We start from the raw sequence: 22,129 nt of genomic DNA on the forward strand, positions 1-22,129 counted from the left end.
AACAGAAGCTAACGGTTTTACCTCACCTTACGGTCTATGGTGTCAACAAGCAGAAGCTAAATGTGTCTGAACTCTTTTCTGTGGATTGATTTGACATGACGTGTGATCATTTTGTCTCTGGTGTTGCTCATGTTAGTGAAAGTTAATAACCGTTGTCAAGGGGTTTCGACCAATCAGAATCAAGCATCATACATCTTACTTGTTCGTCTCTATCCACCTCATATCTTATCTCACACGGCCAACACAGGCGGCTGTTCAACACAAGTCTGGCTCTGCTCAGGGTGTCTGCCTTTAAAAAGGGGGGTTTCTTCAAGTATTGGATTATGGTGGAATTATATTGAGTCTGTATTATCTATGTCTGATGTTTTGTACTGATATAACTATCATCTCTCTCTCTCTCATTCTCCTCTATCCCTCTTTCCTGTGATCAGTTTGTCTCTGGTGTTGCTCATGTTAGTGAAAGTTAATAACCGTCGTCAAGGGGTTTGGACCAATCAGAATCATGCATCTTACACAACCTGAAGATCAGCAAGAGAGCCGGGTAATAACAATATTTAAACACCAGTAAAATATTTCTAGTAGTAGCATCAATCATGCAGCGCTGAATCTATATCCCCGTGATGTTGGATTATGTCAATATGATTTCCTCTTCATGTGACGTGCAATCTTTGAAAAATCAATGAAGGCGTCCTTCGCATGTTATTACCTGCACATGATGAAGATCTAACACACTCATCAGATCAGAGGTGAGAAGAGTCAGTGCATTCAGATATACTCTGTTATAAAGGAGGAGCATGAAACAACTGACTTTATACAGCCAATGAACACCCTGCTCTCCGCTCTGTTTATTATTTTTATTGTGGGTTTTTTTAAAAGCAGCGTTTGTCTCGACGCAGACCGGAGTTAGGACCCAGAGGAGGACGGCAAGGGAGCACTTTAAATTAGAAGCAGACCTCTCTCTCTCTCTCTCTCTCTCTCTCTCTCTCTCTCTCAAAAGACAAAGAGACGTGGGGGAAGCAAAGGGAGAGGCAAGAAGAGAGAGAGAGAGAGAGACAGAGGAGTCTGGAACTGGTTTGTAGCCACATCTTGTAGGAAATCCTGAACAGAGCATATTAACGAGGGACACCGAAACCATGACTGCAGAGGCTCCCCTCCTCGCACTGCGTGGATGTGTGTGCATTTATATGTATCGCAAAGTACGAACACACTCTCGCACAGACGAGATGCGCCCACCAAGCCGCTTCTGACGAATAAACAACTCAAATACACGCCGTACTGTGCGCCCAATTACATGTTTAATAACCGCCAGTAACTGCAACATGCATAAATAAACAGGTCAGCACACTCAGCTTGTTTCATATAACACACACACACACACACACACACACACAAGTAAACCCCACACAGAGGGGCAGACAGGGTTTCCCTCTCAGGCGCACTACATGTGCAAACTGCAGTTACAAAGAGGTGATTGCAAAACTCTCTCTCACACACACACACACACACACATACACACACACACACTCACTGAGCAGTTCGGCCTCTACATTTGCTCGTATATGTCCCCGCTTTGTGTCGGCAGCATGAAGTCTATCACAGATCTTACATAATGCGAAGCAACAGTACGTTCACTCGTTAAAAACACAGAGGAAGAGTAGAAGAGCGATGAAGAGGTGACTAAGAAAATATTCATCAAGACAAAAAGCAGATCTTGCTCTCATGCTTCATCCTGCATGTGGGAGGGTCTGCACCCTGAGGTGAAGAGAAGGCATGTTTCTCTGAGAGATGATATTGTCACCGTTATGAGTGTGTGGGGGACTCTGAATGCAATCTGTGTGACTGAGTTGTTTGCATTCAGGTCTCATTTGCGTGTGTGGGGGTGCAGGTTTTGCAGATTGACGGTATCCTCCAGTGAGCTTTTGCTGCTTTGTGAGAATCAGCAGGATCTGGTGGGCTTTTTCAGATATATAGAAAATTTTATTACATCGTCAAAGTGTCTTTTATTACCCCTCTCTTCACGAGCAGACTTCTTCTGCAGCAATAATGCTACATGGTATTCTGGAAATGCTATCATTTAATGCGTTATAATTATTAGGCTGTCAGCTTAAACATTTTAATTGCAATGCAATTAAGGTTTGAAATTAACAGGATGATGTTTTTAATCTCATGCTACTTTGTTCGTTTCAGAACACCAGAGTCGAGCATTGTTCTGCTTCCAGCTGCTGCTGTGATGGAGAGTAACGACAACACTGTGCTTTGGGGACTCTAAGACATCCCAGTAGACGAGTCAGGAGCAGTACGCATTTTGTGTCAAACAGAACTGAAATGTCACCAAAGTTTGAGCTCCCACATAGGTGTTAAACATGTGAAGCTCTTTAAGTATTGTTTGGTGTGTCTCCTCCTCCAGCTAATCTTTCTCCAGCCAGGACTTGATAGCCTTTACGACTCTGTTGGCCAGAAGGATTTTGTTGAATTGGAAGTCCTCTGTCCCACCTACCAATTCGAGCTGGATTAGAAGTGTGCTTTACTTTCTCAAACTTGAAAAGATTAGGCTGACCCTGGGTGATGGAGCTCATATCTTTCAAAAAATCTGGGATCCTTTTCTATCTTATGTCAACAGCTCAGCTTGCTGTATGTCTTTAGATTGAGCATTGCCATGGTGTGTGTTACTATGTTTAGATTATTGTTTTAATCTCTTTATCTTTATTATACTTGCTTTTTGTGTTACATTCTCCATTTTTGGAGTTCTATCTAGTTAATCTGAAGGGAGTATGTGTTGGGTGGGGGGTTATTTGTTCTTTTGTATTTTGTATGTTGTCTGTGTGACTGTAGACTCTGCATATATGGGGTGCGTGCTTAAACTGCTTGGCCAATGTGGCCCATAAAGACGACATTCATGAGGTACACTTTTCAGAAAGAGATGCAGCTGACAGAAACAGTCACTTTGATCTGTTCTACCATCATTTCCTCTTGCTGTCAAACATCCAAACACGCAGCTGATGAGCCCCTTCACCTGATAACTGTATCATAAGGTACTTAATGCACTGATCTATGATATTTATTCTACGGATTACACCTGCTTCATCCGACCTTGTAACAGGCTTTAAATCTGGTAAGCCTCATGCTCAGGGGACTTGAACCCATTACCTCCTCAGCTGATCCCAGCACAGGTGCAGCTGAGCCGCGGTGCTTTCACAAAACGCTGCTGCCACTATCACACAGCCACCCCTGAGACATTAAGCTCTAATGGCTGCGAAACTGTAAATGTCACAGTGATTTGGGCCGAGCACCAAGAGGGACAGAGCCCAAAAGTACGGGTCTGTGTGTGTGCCGGAGTGCAGGTGAGTCATATCAGTGCAGCTGCTGGAGGAAAACGGATCACACACAGAACGGGTAAAGTGCAGAGATAAGCACACATACACGTGTCCATACATCAGCTGAACACACGCCTATAGTTGCCACTTTAACACTTCTTTAAGCCTTTCACACCTTGGGTCATGATTTCAAACACAGGTAGACAACAGTGAGCTTCTCAGTTCTCAGTAAGAACAACTGTTGACCCCCATGCATACCAAACACTTAACCCTATAACACCAAGCATCAGTTTTTGAGACCTCTGATATATTCTTTCAGAAAAAACCTGACGTTTACAATCGGATACATGCAGTGCACGGATAATCCACCAGGTGTGAGTAATTCATGCACCAGAAGGACGTCACCTTAGACATCCAAAATGTCAGCTGTGGATCAGAGACCCACTCGAGGTTTTTCAGGGATATTTTTAACAAGTTTGAAAAAGTTTGGATGACAAAAAATCTAAATGTTCCTGAAACGTCAAGAGGAATAATTACTGGATTGATGTAAAACTAATTAATATTTCATGACTTAATTTATAGTCAAACCGTGTTGAAAATGTGTGTATAACACAGATACAGCAGGTATATAAGGTCATTTATTTACAGACCTGTCAATCATCATCTTATCACATTTCATACATTATTCCATAAAGGAACATACAGTCTTTTTATTATTTAAGAACATGTTTAAATGACATAATGAGGTATATTTAGATTATAAATTGAGGTATTTATAACGTATATTGTATTTTTACATTTGTAACCTGCTGTATCATGATGATTGATGACTGGTTAAATGTTGCCATGACTCCCTAGTAAATAATTATCTTTTTCTCATTGATTTCCACTAAAAACTGAACAATTCAGAGAAGAAATACACAATAAATTAGGTTTTTTGTTGTGTAGCAGATACAGAATATGTATGACATCGTCGTGCAATATGGAAAAAAATAAATGTTTGAAATTACTTTGGGAAAATTTTCAAGAACACTAAGTTTAACAGGCTAAAAATGTTGTTTTCATGTGTTTTAGTTTGTTTAAAAAAGGAGAAGCTTTGAGCAAAAAAACTGCACCAAAATCCCTGATGTATCACATATGATACAAATTAAAACTCATATATGAAAATTGCTATTTAATTAATTTTTTTTAATTTGTCAGTAGGTCCAACAAACACTCCATTTTCAAAGAATAAGAATTTCATGGCAATTATTAGATGGTTCAGGCTTGTATATCAAAGGGTTCAGATAATTCCCAAACACACAGACATGAACTGATGCTCATCAATACACCATCATGCTTCTATTATAGCCCATCCGTCCTTCAGCAGGCTGTCCTCCTCACCGCTGAGGGATTAGACACAACAGACATGAGTGATGAGCAGGAAGGTCCAGCCCACTGAGCAGACATGGCTGCTGAAGTTCATTAAGTTCCACTCAGCCTCTGCTCAATCAGCGCTAACTGGAACACACCAGGCTTACTGCACATGGGGGGAAGACCATCATGCAATCTGCTGTACAGTCGTATGATTATGGCATGTACCATATTGCATCCACATGTATGAGAGGGATTTATTAAAGTGCGTAGGTGCAGGGAGAAAAGTGACCACATAGAGCCACACATGTACACACACGCACACACACACACACACATATGATCTCCTGCACGGGCAGGCTTAGAGGCCACTGGACATATCATGACTCTTACATAAGCCTCCCGCCTCCAGAGGTATTTATATCCCTCGTTTGTTATCTATAATAAGACATCTCTGTCATTTTTTTCTCGCTCCATCGCCAGACTCCCCGGCCATGCAGCGGGAGAATCCTGATTAGTGTCCTGATGACTTGACAGAGAGCGATTGAGATAAAGAGACAGAGAGGATGGAGGAGAGAGGTGGAAGGAGGAACAAGAGAAAGTGCAGAACGTGATAAGAAAGATGTATTCTCTACCTTTTCTCCAAACTCACAACGCCGCCGAGCAGTTTACTCGTTTGACGTGTTGTCTCACTGAGAGAAGAAAGGTAGGTGTATTTCATAGTTTGTGTGTGTGTGTGTGTGTGTGTGTGTGTGTGTGTTTTAGACTGAGATAAGGCCAGCAGTCAGATCTGGTGTGTGTCTACACCACCTGAGTCCCTAGTTAGTAACACGGCCTAATAAGTCCTGCTGTCAGACACAGCGTCCCCTGCTGTGCCGCTCTCTCTCTTATCAATCGGAGGGGAAAAAGCAGGAATAGAAGAGATGAAGTTATCACAAGAAGAATGAGCAGGAGGTGAGAGAAGGAGTCTGCAGTTTATAAGGAGAAGAACGAGTTGAAAAATGTCAGCACTCGCAATAAGTTCCAAACTTTTACAGCAGAAAGAGACAGCAGCTCAGAGAAATGAACGCGTTTCAGCCCGAGGCTTTAATCAGCGCCTCACCCAACAAGGTGGGTGTGTCTCATTTATAAGCAATTATCACCAGGTGCAAAACCACAGAAAAAACAACGTAATATAATAACAAAAAAGTATACCAAGTAACAAACAGTGATAAATCACAATCAGCAACACAGGAGCCAAAAATAAACAAACACATCAATGAAACAGTCAGTCAAAATACAAGCCTCTGTGGTCACTGGAGACTGATATTACCAGCCTCTTCACGAGGAGAAGGCCAAAGAGAAGAGATGAGTCTTCAACAAAGATTTAAAACATTCAACAGTGGGGCCGATCTTAATTGGAGTTGCAAGCCATTCCAGAGCTCAGGGGCCCGCTGCTGCAAAGGCTCGGTCCCCCCGGGTTTTAAGGCGACTTTTAGGCACACCCAGGAGCAGCTGGTTTGTTGACCTCAGTGCACGAGCTGGGTTATGAACATGGAGAAGATCAGCCAAGTAGGATGGTGCCAATCCATTTACAGCCTTGTACGTTAAAAGTGCAACTTTAAAATCAATCCTGTGACGGACTGGGAGTCAGTGGAGAGCACGCAGCACAGGTGTGATGTGCTCCCTCTTTTTTCCTGCCAGTCAGGAGGCGAGCAGCAGCGTTTTGAGCAAGCTGCAGGCGCTGAATAGACGACAAGTCTAATCAATTAATCAATCAATCAATCTTTATTTGTATAGCGCCAAATCACAACAAACGTTATCTCAAGACGCTTTTACAAACATAGGAGGTCTAGACCACTCTATGTCAAATTATGAACAGAGACCCAACACCAAGACAGGGTAAGACTCAGTCTGACCCCACCTTAATCCACCATGAGCATTGCACATCGCAGTATTTAGCTAGTTACAGTGGTGAGGACAAACTTCCTTTAACAGGCAGAAACCTCAGGCAGAACCAGACTCATGTTAGACAGACATCATGCCTCGACTGAGTTGGGTCTGGAAAGACAGATAGAGGGGAGTAAGAGAGAGAGGTGATAGTGATGAGACGAGTCGTAGAAGCTGTTGCCGCTGGAGTCCAGCACGTCCGTATCAGCTGGAGTCCAGATCGTCCACAGCAGGAGGACGTCTACGGCAGCTCATAGGAATCTACGAGACAATGGAGCTCAGGGACTCCAGAAAGGTCTATGGTTAGTAACTTTAATGGGACAGGGAGAGTTAAAGGAAGTGATGAAGGGGTTGGGGGGAAGAGGGTGAGCTAGGATCCCAGTGTGTCAGTGTGCCAGTTCCCCCCGGCAGTCTAGGCCTATAGCAGCATGACAAAAGCTGGTCCAAGCCTGATCCAGCTCTAACTATAAGCTTTATCTTTTGTCTAAGCCCACATACAAAGAGTTACAATAGTCAAGCCTAGAAGTAATAAAGGCATGGACCACTCTCTCTAAATCCTTGGAAGGGAGATAGGCCTTCACCTTAGCTATGAGTCTCAGCTGAAAGAAGCTGGACTTAACAACAGAAGAGATTTGTTTTCCAAATTTGAAGGCACTGTCGAAATGAACACTAGGCTCTTTACAGAGGTGTGCATATTTGCTGCGAGAGGGCCGAGAGTGCTCCCATCGAACTGTTGGGGCTGTCCAAATATGATGACCTCAGTCTTTTTCTCATTAAGGTGCAGAAAGTTTAGGCTCAGCCATAACTTTACATCTTTCAAACAGTTCAACAAGGACTGCAGGGATCCATTCCTTTTTAAGCCCAACGACATATATATAACCAAGAAATAACAAAATCGTGCCAATAAAGCACCTGATTGCTGTTCCAGACTAAGAAATGTACAAAACACACAAAGATCCCCAAAAAATCACAACCCGACAACCTCAACTGTCATCCAAATGTGGGTCATCAAAATACAAGTGACAAATAAATAAATGTTACAAGAAAAAGGAGAAAGAAAACTAATTCAAGCCTCTATCAATCTGCAATGATGAAATGTTCAAACCAAGCCAGAAACCTTGGTGTAGTCTTAGACTCAGACCTTAATTTCAGCAGCCACATTAAGACAATTACAAAGTCCGCCTACTATCACCTTAAGAATATATCAAGGATTAAAGGACTTATGTCTCAGCAGGATGCAGAAAAACTCCTCCATGCATTTATCTTTAGCAGACTAGACTACTGTAACAGGGTCTTTACAGGACTCCCTAAAAAGTCCATCAGACGGCTGCAGCTCATACAGAATGCTGCTGCTCAAGTCCTAACAAGGACCAAAAAAGTAGACCACATCACTCCAGTTCTTAGATCCCTACACTGGCTTTCTGTCTGTCAGAGAATAGACTTTAAAATCCTGCTGATGGTTTATAAAGCACTGAATGGTTTAGGCCCAAAATACATTGCTGATCTGCTACTACTTTATGAACCACCTCGACCTCTGAGGTCATCAGGTACTGGTCTGCTTTCAGTTCCTAGAGTCAGAAGGAAACATGGTGAAGCAGCGTTTAGTCATTATGCACCACATATCTGGAACACACTCCCTGAAAGCTGCAGGTCTGCTCCAACTCTCACCTCTTTTAAATCAAAGATTAAGACTTTTTTATTTACCTCTGCCTTCCTATCTTAGATTATTTTAACCCACTTTAAATTAAAATTTTAATGTAATTTTTAATATATTTCTAATTTTCCTTTTCTTTTCTGTTTTATTATATTTGTCATTTTAATTGTGTTCTTTTATACCTGTCTGAATGTCTCCAATGCTTTTAATGTTTTAATGTAAAGCACATTGAGTTGCCCTCGTGTGTGAAATGCGCTATACAAATAAAGCTGCCTTGCCTGCCTGCCTTGCCTCTAGGAGACTGTTTGCAGGTAGTGGATCCAATAAGCCTCTCTCTGAAGGAGTTTCTTGTCCCTATCACCCCCTCTTGACAATGGCCCAACAGACTCAATCCCCATGAATCTCAGCATAAAAACTCTGTGGCCAGCAGTATAAAAGTGCCTGGCAACAGGGGACTTAACGTCATTGGCCCTGATGTTACTTACTTACTAGTTTTGCCTACATAGCTAAAAACCTTTGGACATTTCAAAAGATTCACTGTGTGTGCTTCTGCAGGTAATCCTGCCTTTTACTTTGATTTTACTGCCTGTGTGGGGATGCAGAAGAGCACGCCATTTCTCTGTCTTATAAGGAGAAGAAACACAGTATAGGGTAACGACATTCAACCCCATTCCCTATTCTTACATGAAGCTGTTTGTGAACAGCAGAAAGAGGCGGTGGTAGAGGAAGCCGAGAAGTGATACGCCTGGAAGTAAGGAAAGTATGCTGAGACTGAATTATGTGGTGGAATAAAGCAAAAGGCAGAACGGGGAAGAAAAGCAGGGGTGACAGAGAGAGGAGTGAGAGAGTATATATGCTGTAGGAGGAAACTCTGCCTCAGTGAGAGAGCTGCAGATCACTCCATTCAGAGGCCCAATAAGATTCTGCTGTGTTCGACTGTACAGCTTGCCCACCCCGATTCCTTCTTCTCCTTCTCCTCTACCTCCACCCCCTTCTGTTGCCACTCTGTGCAGTCAAGCTAAAGTCTTCTACAATACCCTAATGAGAAAAAGCTGGTGGGAAAATCTTGGACTGAGTCCTACATAAACTTACAGCCATTTCATGGAACAGCCCACGGAGAGAGGGGGCTCAGAAAAAAAAGGAAAACACGTCGAAGGAGAGCAAAAATAAAACCAATTTAGAAAGGTCGTCCCCTTATTCCCTTCGGTACCCTATAGAGGGTACGCACTGATGTCACTTTCCCACCAGGCAGAGCCCCTCTGAGTGGCAGAACATCCAGCTACAGGCATCTTTGTGTAGGGGAACAACAGGAACAGGATTAAGCGGACAAATAACTACAACAAGAGAGCTCAGAATCAACAGAGGTCTCCAACTCACCAGAGAAACAGTGATCCATGGACGCCAACATATGGCGGTCAAGGGTTCACAAAGCAAAGACTGAAGGCACACAGGCCCAGTTTGGATCAGCAGGGGAGGTGAGACTGAATAAACTCAGCAATACTTCCTGTGAATTAACTTTTTAAAACTTTCTTTGTTGATGGAGGCTGCTGGGTTCAGAGCAAGCGGCAACCTCCAGTCTCAAAATATGAAGCCAATGCAGAAGTGTTATAAACTGCAGTTCATCAAGCGTCCACTTGAGGCTGGCTGCAGAAACACCAGAAACCACATACACACCCATTCAAAGAAGACGATCTTTACAGCAGAAATAAACATGTTTACAGCCTGGTTAAAAAAACAGCTTGGGTCTACACAGCTAATTTCTTTATCAGCACACACTGTACGGAGGTGAATCTTTTTCTAACGTGACGGTTCAGAAGATATTAAGATTCCCATTTTTTCCCAAATAAGGACATGACTGACTTGATTGACAGGCGGGAACACATAGCTGTTGGCTAGGAGGCTCAAACCCCGCCGTTGTGGGCGTTGCACCAGTCTGTCGTGGTAAAGAGGGGGCTGAGCCGAAATGCAAAACTTTCAATTTACCAGTCAGGAGCTCGGACATCCGGAGGGAGCTCAGAGTAGAGCCGCTGCTCCTTCGTGTCGAAAGGAGTCAGCTGAGGTGGCATATGGATGCCTCCCGGACGCCTCCCTTTAGAGGTGTTCCGGACACATCCAACTTCTGGGTACACCCAGAACTCTGTGGAGGGATTATATCTCCCGCCTGGTCTGGTATCGCCTCAGGATTCCCCAGGAGGAGCTTGAAAGTGTTACTGAGGACAGGGATGTCTGGGTCAATTTGCTTGGACTGACACCTCCGAGACCCGACCCCAGATAAGCGGAAGAAAATGGATGGAATATCCGGAATATGATAACTTGGGTCACTCATGGAGTTAGGGAAATGCTCACCTTTGCAAACATTGCTACCTGGCATATAAAGGCTTTGAATGTCATCATCATGACACGATGGTAAACCCTTGCTTTAAACCCGACCACATAGACAAGCAAGACTGTCTCTGCATCTATCTTCTAACCGGAGGAAACACAATATGTAGGGATTAATCACCACCTGTTGTCCAGCCTCTTTGGATCTCTGCAGACCGATACGTCATAATCTGGCACGTTTAAGTCAGATCGAAGAATTGCAGGTTTCTAATCTTAGAAGTTGCTAAAAGAGGATTCATGGAAATTGCATTATTTCATCTCAGCTCATCAGCTCACTACCAGAGAAGTTGACCCTGATCGGTCCTAATCCTGCTTAACCATCGAGACCTGATGAGGTGTGTCTGCCTGGGGGCTTCAACCATAACTGTCCATGTCTAAAACCATCAAATCAGTCAAATGATGAAGTTAATCAATAACTGATAACCACATTACATAGTCAAACGGTACAGGGAAATAATCAACCAATCAACCTCTTTATCCTTCTCTTCTTTTACAATACACTGATAGAAATTAGAGACAAATGTGCAGCCAAACAAACAAAGACACATGACCCTGCATTTAAACCAAAGACAAAACTGGAATAGGAAACACAACACACACACAGATGCACAAAGACTGTGATGTAATCTTGACTGAGCTCCAGACAGTTCACACTCCTTAGTCTCAACACCTCCTGTTTTCAGACTCTTCATTTGCTCCTCCGTCTCTTTTTCTCTCACTCTGCATTTCCCCCGTGGTTTTTACAGGATTCACATTCATTTGTTAACTAGGCCGCTGGAGTCAAAGGGTGGCAGAGCACAACACAGTCTGAGGAGACGGATGAAAGATTTGGAAAAGTTTTCTGCTTCTGCTTCCTCATCCTCGATCAGAAGAAAAAAAACCTGAGAGGAGATGGAAAGCTCAGAATGTGCACACTACAAAGCTTTAGCAAACGTAGATTTAGGTAACTGTGTTTGTTTCTCCTCTGCTTTAAGTATGCTAACACAAACTCTTCAAGTAGAAATGCAGCGTATAAAATATTTAAACACCTCAAACACCATATTTAAAGGTCCACAAACAAATATAATACTCACACACACACACACACACACACACACACACACACACACACACACAGGGAGGGAGGGATGTGAGGGCTCTTCGTGCTGCTGTTTGGTCATCAGTGAAGTTTGTGGTTCGCCTGTGAATCACCATTTTTTAGAGTCTCACAGATATGTATCAGTCCTCCAACGCCAACACAGACACGCAAACACTTACAGGCAACAGTTCGAGGAGTAAACCACGAAGACGACTTCAACACACGAGAGCTGGTTCTGAGTGAGCTGGCTCAATGAGGTCTGAGGCGTCCAGAGTCACAAAGATGGCTTTGAACTTCCTGCTTTCTTCAGATTCTGATGAAATACTTTCATGTTCAAGTCACTGAGGGTTGGTCAAATGCATGACTTGTGGAGTGTCATATTAAACCCAGGTCAGTCACCATGGGGTCTTTTGTAATCTGTGGAGTTTTTGGTCACTGGATTTCACTTTCACAAACGGGCATTAAAAAACTGAACAAAAAGAATGCTTCCTTAAAGCTGGGGTTGGTAATCAGATTTAGATTCACTTTTTGTTATACTGGTTAAAATGATCTTTATGTCCTGATGGTAATCAATACATAATGTGTTCTTAAAAAAGAGCGAAGAAAAGCTGCTATCTACAGCCGGAGTAAACCTGGGAAAACACCAACCAATCACCGTTTTTGGGTGCCAAGATTTTAAACCATTCAAATCCCGTCCTGCCGTTCTGTCCGCCTCCTGCGCGTACATTTCCCCGGCGTGTACTCTGAGTCCCCGTCTCCTGCCGCTGCTTCCCCTGACTCTACTGACTGCCCCTCTCGCTCGACCTCGGGCCTGTCCCCTCTGACCCGATGAGGTGCTTTGCTCAGGACTGTAGTCCGGATCAGAGTCTAAAAAGCTCTCACCAGGTAGATGTATTGTAGCGTCCGTCCGGACGCTGTAGGGATGACGAGCCGATTCGTGAACACGTTGAGTTTTAATAACCGGTCACTGTCGGCCGTGATCACGCCAACCAACAAAACAACAATCAATGTTTGAATGAATGAAGAACTTCTCCTCTTGTCTCTCCTCTCTCCAGCTCGCACACTCTACACCTCTCCTGATGCCTTCACTGACCGTCAACACTGTAGGAATTAAGAACATCTACACTGAACACGTTTAACAAACAGTAGAGCTGTTACAGTATTATATATGTGTTATAACTTTTCTCCTGATCTCATGTCACCAGAACAACTGGATAATGCTAGAATGACAGTTGTAAGTACTAGGAGCTCTGAGGGAGGAGGGGAGGGGTTAAACGGAGTCATGAGGAAGTGCTACATTCAAATCCATGCTAGTTTTCTGAGACTGCCAACCCCAGCTTTAATTATCTAAATTTTAAAACAAGGCATTTTTTACTTTCCATGGTCAGAAAAGGGTCTGACAAATATCGTGATTAATTTGAACTTAATTTTCTATTTTTCATTGAATGAACTTTGCAGAATATTAGGATTAATCAAGAGTACTTTTGGTTTTGTGGTTGTTCTTTTCCTCTTGAGAGGATCTCCTGAAGTTACATTTGAAGCCTGACACACTGCAGAATATGCAGTCGTCCTGAATCTACAAAGAAGCCTATGTATGTAGCCTGACGTGCAACTTTCAAAAGTGTGTGCAAGTGTTGAACAACTCATATCGCAACCCCTGTGATTGGTCCGCTGGGTAGCATAAGAATGACTAATTGTTGACTAATGAAAGGGCGGCACTTACTGCTGATTTAAAGCCCTGACTCTGAACCAAGCGGCAACCTCCAGTCTAAAAAATATGAGTCCAATGTGGAAGTGTTAAAAACTGCAGTTCATCCAGGATCCGCTAGAGGCTGGCTGCAGAAACACCAGAAACCACATACACACCAATTCAAAGAAGCCGATCTTCACAGCAGAAATTAACATGTTTACAGCCTGGTTCAAAAGATGAGTGGAGTCTGGATAGCTAGTTTCTGGGGGTGAATTTTTTTCATAACGCAGCAATTTTGAAGATATTGAGATTACGAGTCTTCCAATGAGAGGCACAGCTGACTTGATTGACAGGCAGGAACACTGTAGCTGTTGTCTAAGAGGCTTTAAAGCCCGCCTCTTTACGTCACAATCGCTCGACAGCAGGTAGCTTGAGTTCAACATTTCCAATATGGCTCCCCCTGACGATTGGCCTCAAAACAGCGCTGCAGAAACAGATGGGTGACATCATGGAGACTACGTCCATTTATTATACAGACTATGATATACGCTTGTGCAGCTTTTCTAAATACTGATTTCTGATAGCAGGACCACATTCATGTATCAGTCTACAGAAACAGATTTGGTTGTCCAGAGAGCCAAACAGGAAGAGGGAAAGAAGAAAGAAAACAGCACCCTTACATATTCTATTTCTACCACGTCTGAGTTTTGCAGGACGAGGATTTATTTGTATGCCGCTGCAGAAGCGTCAACAATAGCAACACGATGTTGAATGCAGCAGAGTTTCTGTCCAAAATAGACGAGCCTGAGCTGGACTGAATGATTCCTGCTGCTGATTCCACAAAGTCGAACAATGAAACGCCCGCCACAACCAGAACCAACCAAACAGCAACAGAAAGGCTGACGATATGAAACCTGAAAGTGTTGGAGTAATCAGAGGAGGAAGAAGAGGCAGACTGAGCATGAAGAAGGGTTTCCCTGTGCTTTGCCTGCTTCACTTTAACAGCTTAAACAGAGCTCCTCATCAGGACAGACCTCATACTGAGACGTCTACTCACACCTCACTACAGCCTGAGCTCGCCGCACTCTCCCGTTCCTACCTGCTCCTTCTGATTGTCACTCTTGTTATTTATCAATAATTGGCACTTACACCGCCACAGTGAGCTGAATCACCGACTTTCACACACACACTGGATTGTGTCAGGGCTGTGTCAGGAGTGTGTCACTGCCAGGGAACTAATCTGTCAGTGAATCAGTGTTGGATGGAGTTCAACACATTCTGCCAGGAGGACCTTCACTTTATTCAAACCACCTTGGAGATCGTGGGCATGAGCTGCGTGTTCACACAGCAGATGTCGTGGAGTTTTAAAGCAGGATGCACACACAGTGGGGTTACAGGATGCACAAAACATAACTGTAATTATTCTGCTAAATATTTGAACATGAGTGTAATAAGCACTCGTTCATTCTTCCGAGGCAAGATTAAGAAAACGCTCTTTGACGACGAGCAGTGAATCCCTAACAGCTCACATTAAATACTGACTCTACCACAGATTTTCCTGCACAATAACAAACCTCTACACCCACACACCTGCTTGAATACCAGCTCAAGTCAGAGCTCAATGTTTTCAGCAGAGCTGTGTTATCACAAGAGAGCTGAGTGAGCTCAGAGAAAGTGTTACTGACACTCATTTGTTGTCCCTGATTTCTCCTCTCCACCTCTCAGCGTCTTACTGATTCCTGCCCTGAAGATAGGAGTTTAACATTTTGTTACAAACAGAAAAAGAAAAATACAAGGTTCTAATACTAGAAACTCAAAACACAGTCCAAGTTTGCAAACAAATGACTAATGGGAAAGAGGAGTGCTCATAATTTGAACACAGTTCAGCTTGTTGATGTTTAATCTCTCTGCTTTCAGCTCCAGTGGATCTGTAGAGAGGCAGGAAGTGATAACAGCTAGTTAACATGAGTTATTACCCGGCTCTCTTACTGATCTTTTGGTTGTGTATGATGCTTGATTCTGATTGGCCAAAACCCCTTGACGATGGTTATTAACTTTCACTAACATGAGCAACACCAGAGACAAACTGATCACAGGAAAGAGGGATAGAGGAGAATGAGAGAGAGAGGGAGAGAGATGATAGTTATATCAGTACAAAACATCAGACATAGATTATACAGACTCAATATAATTCCACCATAATCCAATACTTGAAGAACCCCCCCCTTTTTAAAGGCAGATACCCTGAGCAGAGCCAGACTCGTGTTGAACAGCCGTCTGTGTTGGCCGTGTGAGATAAGATATGAGGTGGATAGAGACAAACAAGTAAGACGTAAGATGCTTGATTCTGATTGGTCGAAACCCCTTGACAACGGTTATTAACTTTCACTAACATGAGCAACACCAGAGACAAACTGATCACACGTCATGTCAAATCAATCCACAGAAAAGAGTTCAGACACATTTAGCTTCTGCTTGTTGACACCATAGACCGTAAGGGTGTAAGGTTAGCTTCAGTTAGCATCAAAACAATGTGGCTAAAACGTTAGCTTCAATTAGCATGCTAAATCAGCAGGCTACAGACATTCTCATATAGGATCCTGTCCATCAATATGATGAAGGAGCGGAGCAGGTGAGAGAAACTTAAGGTTAGCGATCTCTACAAAGAAAGTTAAACCATGAGCGGTGGTGATGATAGCAGCAGGGTTCAAAGTTGTGGCATTAGTTTCTTTTTAAAGGTGTGTGAACCGCAGAGCTCAGAGAAGGAGGAGAGCTGAATGAGGACAGTTTCATGTTCAATCCACCACAACAGGCAGAGAAGAATCCATCACCATGGAACGATCACTGACGAGGAATCACTGGGACTATTTTTAAAAACTGTAAACATAAATCATTAAAAACCAATCAAATCATCTTTAATCAATGTTTTTAACAACGTGTTTGTATCTTAAGTTAGTAGCTGGGTAATAAGCGGTATAATGTAGGCTTGGTGTTGGGGTCTTGTCTCCCCCTGTCAGGATTCTATTTCCCATAACGACCTGCAAACCATATATTATCCCTTACTTAACTTCAGGTACAACAAGCTGTAGCCCTGATCTGATCCACTGAGTCGATAAAGAGTCATGAGCGGACATGTGGGGATAGTCACCACCTCATCAAGGAGGCTTCTGATTGGTCAACAATTCCTACATCATCCATTTAACAAGTTATTAACATGAACTTATCTATTTTAATAAGATTTAACATAAAAAGTTGCTTCTCAAAAATCTATGTTTAATTCACCAGTTAATTATTAATCTAACACACACACACACACACACACACACACACCCACACACACACACCCCTTGTGGCCAGCACTCTACATGCAAAATACATGCAAGTCACATCACATGCTCAGTGAGACTCATGAATCACAGACGTCCCCGCACACACACTGAAGATGCCTTGCATGGACGAGTAAATGAATACTTTATTGAGCATAATCTTTCCGCGCATACGCAGAGCTCATGACAGAGTTACAGAGAGGAGCAGAGGACCTACAGATCCAGCTCATATAGACGACCACAGGGTTCATCTTTTGGTGCAATTAGTATCAAAATCTACAACTGCAGGAAGTTGTAAATATGTGATTGACTCATGGAAAGTGTGTGAACGAGGTGATGCAGCAAAGAGGAAATATGGAGTTGACTCGATGGCAGGTACTCTGAAATCCCTCTGCTCTATGTTCCCCCATGCTCTCTGTGTTTTTCTTCCTCTTCTGCTGGTTTGGTAGGTAGCTGGAGATGGCACACACTCATACACCCCTCCTCACTCCCCAGCCAAAGGCAAAGAGGAGGGAGAAAAGCGAGGGATCCTCTTTAAGAGAAGGGAAAAAAGCGAGGGATCCAAGAGAAAAGAGAAGCACAAGAGGAGGCGGAGGGGTGAGAGGAGAAAAGGTAACGGTTCATGTAGGAAACATTTTCTGCCCGTTAAGAGAGCGTTTGTTTCCTTCGTTTGACCGAAGCATCAAGCAACAAATGAGAAAAACAAATCAGTTACATATCCTGACAACACTCCTCCATTCCCCCGAGCACACACGAGGTTTGTGTCTGTCTTCCTGTGAAACTGTATCACTGACATGAGAAACACCTCCCCTGACCAGGTGCCCTCCCTCGCTGCTCTGAGCCGTGTAATCCTCGGCTCAAATCAGTGTGAGCAAAGGATAGAGAGTCCTGGATGTATTCCCAAACTCCCCTCCTCCTCCTGCGTCTTGGCACAACATCCACCTCCCCGCCAGAGAGGAGACACCTACGGGAGTCCTGTGGAAGTGTGTGTGTGTGTGTGTATATTTGTGCTGCTTACACAACCCCACTCACACACACAAAAGCTTTCACTCTCTATCGTGCTCCGATTCTGAGGGAATCATTAGCAAAACCAGCAGAGGGGATTTCACACAAGCAATGTGCTGGGCAAAACATCACTCAGAGCCCCACCCCAGGGGTCTTCAATTAGACCCTAAATACCTCAGCAAGTATCCAGGGGTCCTAATTACTACAGACTGCTGCAAAGGGATGCAGGCCTCCTCATGCCGAAGGCTTACCGAGGATATGCCTGTTTAGAATAGATTCTGGCCCTGAGATCAGTCGGGCTTTCCTGTGTTGTTGTGGATCTACAGCATCAGACAGAGGAAGCAGTCTCTGTGCATCAGAGCCGAGCCAGTCCTGGCTGCTGCTGCTGCTGCTGTGGATGTATTTATAGTCAGAGAAAGAGGGACTACTGCAGGATTAATTCTTCAACCAGAGAGAGGAAGAAAGTGGCTGGTCGGACAGATAGTGAGTGTTCACATTATTGTTAGATCTGCATCTGTTATCTGGAAACAAAGCATCAGAGTAAACACAAGTTCAGCAGTGCACACACACACACACACGCACAGGGGGCATAGAAACAGATCAATTTCAGTAACATTACAGATGCAGTGACCTTTCCTTTAATCACAATAGATAGAAATGAAAGGGCAACAGGGAAACGCTCCCCCTGTACGCTCACATACAGATGCATACTCAATCACAGATTACCCAGCATTCCTTCAGGGCTTCACTTCATCTCAAAGGAGGTTTCAACAGACTCCTGCCAATCCACAGACACACAATTCAACTGTCATCTGAAAAGTGTCAGGCAGGATTCAGTCCGGCTGTTTTCCGAAATCTAAATTCAGGATACTCTGTTTTTAGATTTTCCATAAACCGCAGCTGAGTGTGTGACCAAATTAATATCTCCCCAATCATTCAGATATTACCTGGCATATTGACACTAATGAGCAGTTTTAGCAGCTAAATAAGTTGTACGGATATCCTCCATCACCAATTAGAGGATGACAATACTGCTACAGTCCACAGAGAACAGGCAGATGTTTAGTGATGAAGAGGAGAGTGATGTTTGACCGAAACAAATGAAAGAGGCTGTCAGGGCTACGACGGTTATGTCCCTGTCACACCGTGACGATTTAGCCAACGTATGCCGGCGTATAAAAAAATTGGCGAGTACTCTGGCGTACGTCTCATAAGTTCTAGGTAACTTTTGTATAAGTTAAGAGCACGCTGGTATACGTGGTCATAAGTTGTAGGTGCGTTCTGCGATGGTTGCCACACGTTCACACACGTAGAGCTGTGTGTCTGCATGCGTGTGTGTGAGTGTGTGAAGCCTTGGAGCCCTCACTCAGTGTCAAACAGCAGAGCCTCTGAAACAGAAGCTGAAGCCAGCATGTCGGAGTCTGCTGGTGTTCAACGATAAAGCTGCTGCTGTTGAATTCAATGAAGTTCAAAAGGTGACGTTTTTGAAAGCACTGCAGTCAATAAGTGTAACTTGTTGTAAAGAGCAGAGGCTGTGTTCCTGCTGGTTTCACTCCTCTGACACTCTCCACGGCTCATCATGTTCTTACAAAGAGAGACTGCAGAGTTTTTAATAACACACACCTGAAGAGCATCTCATTTCAACACGTATACATCGTCATTAACCAGCAGCAGACTTTTTATACACTTTGTCTGCGTTATTACACAAATGCACTATAGTTGGGCATAAGTTATGAATATGTTATTTTTACGCCTGAAATTGTTTTAGAGGCATTTTGATACATCAGGAAATCGCTGGCTAAATCGTCTTGGCGTGACAGGGCCACTAGAGCTAACTCATTATTCAAGATGCAATTAAGGACTGAAATCAACAAGCTTATTTTAATCCTGTGCAACTTTGTCCCTTTCAAAATGATCAACTAAGTCCCCAAGTCTGTTATAACACCTTAGAGCTAAGCATGCAGGTGCAGCTGATCAGACTGATGATGGTGACACTGACAGTTCAAGGAGTTTATGTTTGTCATGTGATGCATATTTTGTAATGCACTTTGCATATTTCTTCATGTTTAACAGTGTAAAAAAATAAAGTCTGTGTTTCTCAGAAGAAGCATTTTGAAGCTGTCTGCTACCTCCAGGTCCTGGTTTCAGACCTCAGTGGTGTCGCAGTGCAGCATTTATTTAAATAATTCATGTACAAGTCAAGATCAAACACTACATTTAATTGCATTGATGCTGGTAAGTATTGCTTTACGTGTTTAAACGGACTTCAAAAATGTTTTAAAATTGGGGTGCTGGTGGCCTAGCGGTCTAAGCGCCCCACATATAGAGGCTATCGTCCTCGTCGCAGGGGTTGCCGGTTCGATTCCCGGCTGGTCGACCATTTCCTGCATGTCTTCCCCCGCTCTCTGCTCCCCACATTTCCTGTCTCTCTTCACTATCCTATCAAATAAAGGCAAAAAGACCAAAAAATATAACTTTAAAAAAAAAAAATGTTTTAAAATGCTAAATAATGTAATTCTAAACACAAGATTAAGAATTCTGTTCATACCTATGAATTAATGAGAGTTAGGGATTAATCAATATTTAAATAATAAGTCATTTGACAGTCCTAACATCATATTCATTTAATCATCTTCACTAACAGATACAAATAAAAACCCCTGCAGGTCAGATTCCAGCTGCCCTGTCCTAAAGTAGGGGTCCCAGTGGGATGTCTGTGAAACCAGCATGTTTGAGAGAGCGCCTGACTCGGATAACAGTATCAAGGTTTGCCTCTGATCCCTGAGAGGCCATGAGGGACTTATCTGCCCTGTGGCTAAAAAAAGTCTATTTGTCAGACCTTTAAAGATTTGACATTTACAGACATGGAAATCAGCTGTGATCGATGGGAAACTAAGACAGAGGAGAGAACACACACAGGATTAGAGGAGGACAGCAGATGAGAACGACACAGAGCTGAGAGGAGAAACAGAGAGTGAGAGGAGTTCGGCCAGTAAAACCTTGAGAGATGAGGAAGGAGGGATGAGGGACAGGGTGAAAGTAACTGGAAGAAGGAATGGGTGGTTGAAGAGAGGAGGAGGAGGCATAACAAAGAAATGCTAAAACAGTGAAGAAGAGCAAAATCTGCCAAAAAAATGTCCTTCCTAAACTCTTCAACAAACAAAAATCAAACCTCATGTGTGTCGCCTACACATCTCAAAGAAAGACGACCTGACAGAAAGAAAAAAGTCTCCACTGAAAGTGAATCAGTGCACGAGCATGAATCGATAACACACTTAAGAGGCAGGGGTGATTCAATAAGGCGTTGTGACTTGAATCTACTCCGCCCCTCTTTTAGTATCAACCCCAAAGTAAAGGCCAGAACTCAATAAACAGCCACTCCAGGTGTGTATCAATAAACTCATTATAACACACAGGTTCTGACAGCAGGCCCAGTCAGCTGAGGTCAATAGTTCCATCTCTTGCATTTGTTATGATGGATCGATCAGAGGCTAACACCCGCTCAGCTCCGGAGAATCAGAGCGTAATGTGTGAGCCGTAATCATGGGACCGAGGTGCCAAACACACACATGAAGCATGAGGTGTTCCAGCGCTCATATTTTATACCTCAAATCAGGTCTTTTTTATAAAGCTCACACACACTCAGCAGGCAAAGGTAATCAATACAGTCACACACACTCATGTCAGCCTGATCAGTGCATCAAAGCAGCACATGTGCCTCCTTTATGATCCCATGTCTCAGGATCATTTAATTAACCCCTGAGGTCAACTGGAAAAGCCGCACAGCCCAGCAGGTGTTCCTTACCTTCCACCACAGCGAGAGAGCACATGACTCCTGCCACACAACTAAAAGGATATGGGTTGCAGACCATCTTAAGACACCAACTCCGAGGCCTGGTAGTTTGTTTCATGTAGAAGAAGACCACAGGGGCCAGAGTGGGATAGGGCAGCGTCTCATCCCCGCTCGCTGACCCCTCATCTCCGGCCATAGAGATCCCATCAGGTGCAGGGGAGGCTGGCTCCACCACCACCACATCAGCAGCACGCTCCCCGCCTCCTATACCGGCCCCAGACAGGTCATTGAGCCGGATGAAGGTCCTCGGCAGAGTGGAGTGACCCTCCGAGTCCCTAGCATCAGGGACCCCGGAGAGATTTCCCCCATCCTCTGCCATCATTCACCTCCTGCAAGTAACACACACATGATAAATGAACTGCATCTCTTTACGCCTCACGTCTGTCCTGTGCTTTATTCAATCGCTCACAGCTTCAGTATCTTACAGAAGCATATTCTCACACACATGGACTCTCCATGAGATAATGGACTCAGCCTTTACATTACTGCTGGATCCACTCCGCCTCCTTTAGGGTTGCAGCAGCAGCAGCATCATATGATGACAT

General features: G+C 43.7%; 1 protein-coding gene across 1 annotated transcript in view; it reads right to left on the reverse strand.

Annotated features, from left to right (window-relative positions):
• cacna1g (calcium channel, voltage-dependent, T type, alpha 1G subunit) overlaps positions 1–21,906 on the reverse strand; it is a 436,435-nt gene extending 414,529 nt beyond the window's left edge. The window contains exon 1 of the mRNA XM_034708799.1: positions 21,590–21,906. Coding sequence (XP_034564690.1) covers positions 21,590–21,906 — 317 coding nt within the window. The remainder of the gene's footprint in view (positions 1–21,589) is intronic.
• Between the last annotated feature and the right edge of the window lie 223 nt (positions 21,907–22,129).

The sequence above is a fragment of the Notolabrus celidotus genome, chromosome 18, assembly GCF_009762535.1.
Source record: "Notolabrus celidotus isolate fNotCel1 chromosome 18, fNotCel1.pri, whole genome shotgun sequence".
Classification (NCBI taxonomy): domain Eukaryota; kingdom Metazoa; phylum Chordata; class Actinopteri; order Labriformes; family Labridae; genus Notolabrus; species Notolabrus celidotus.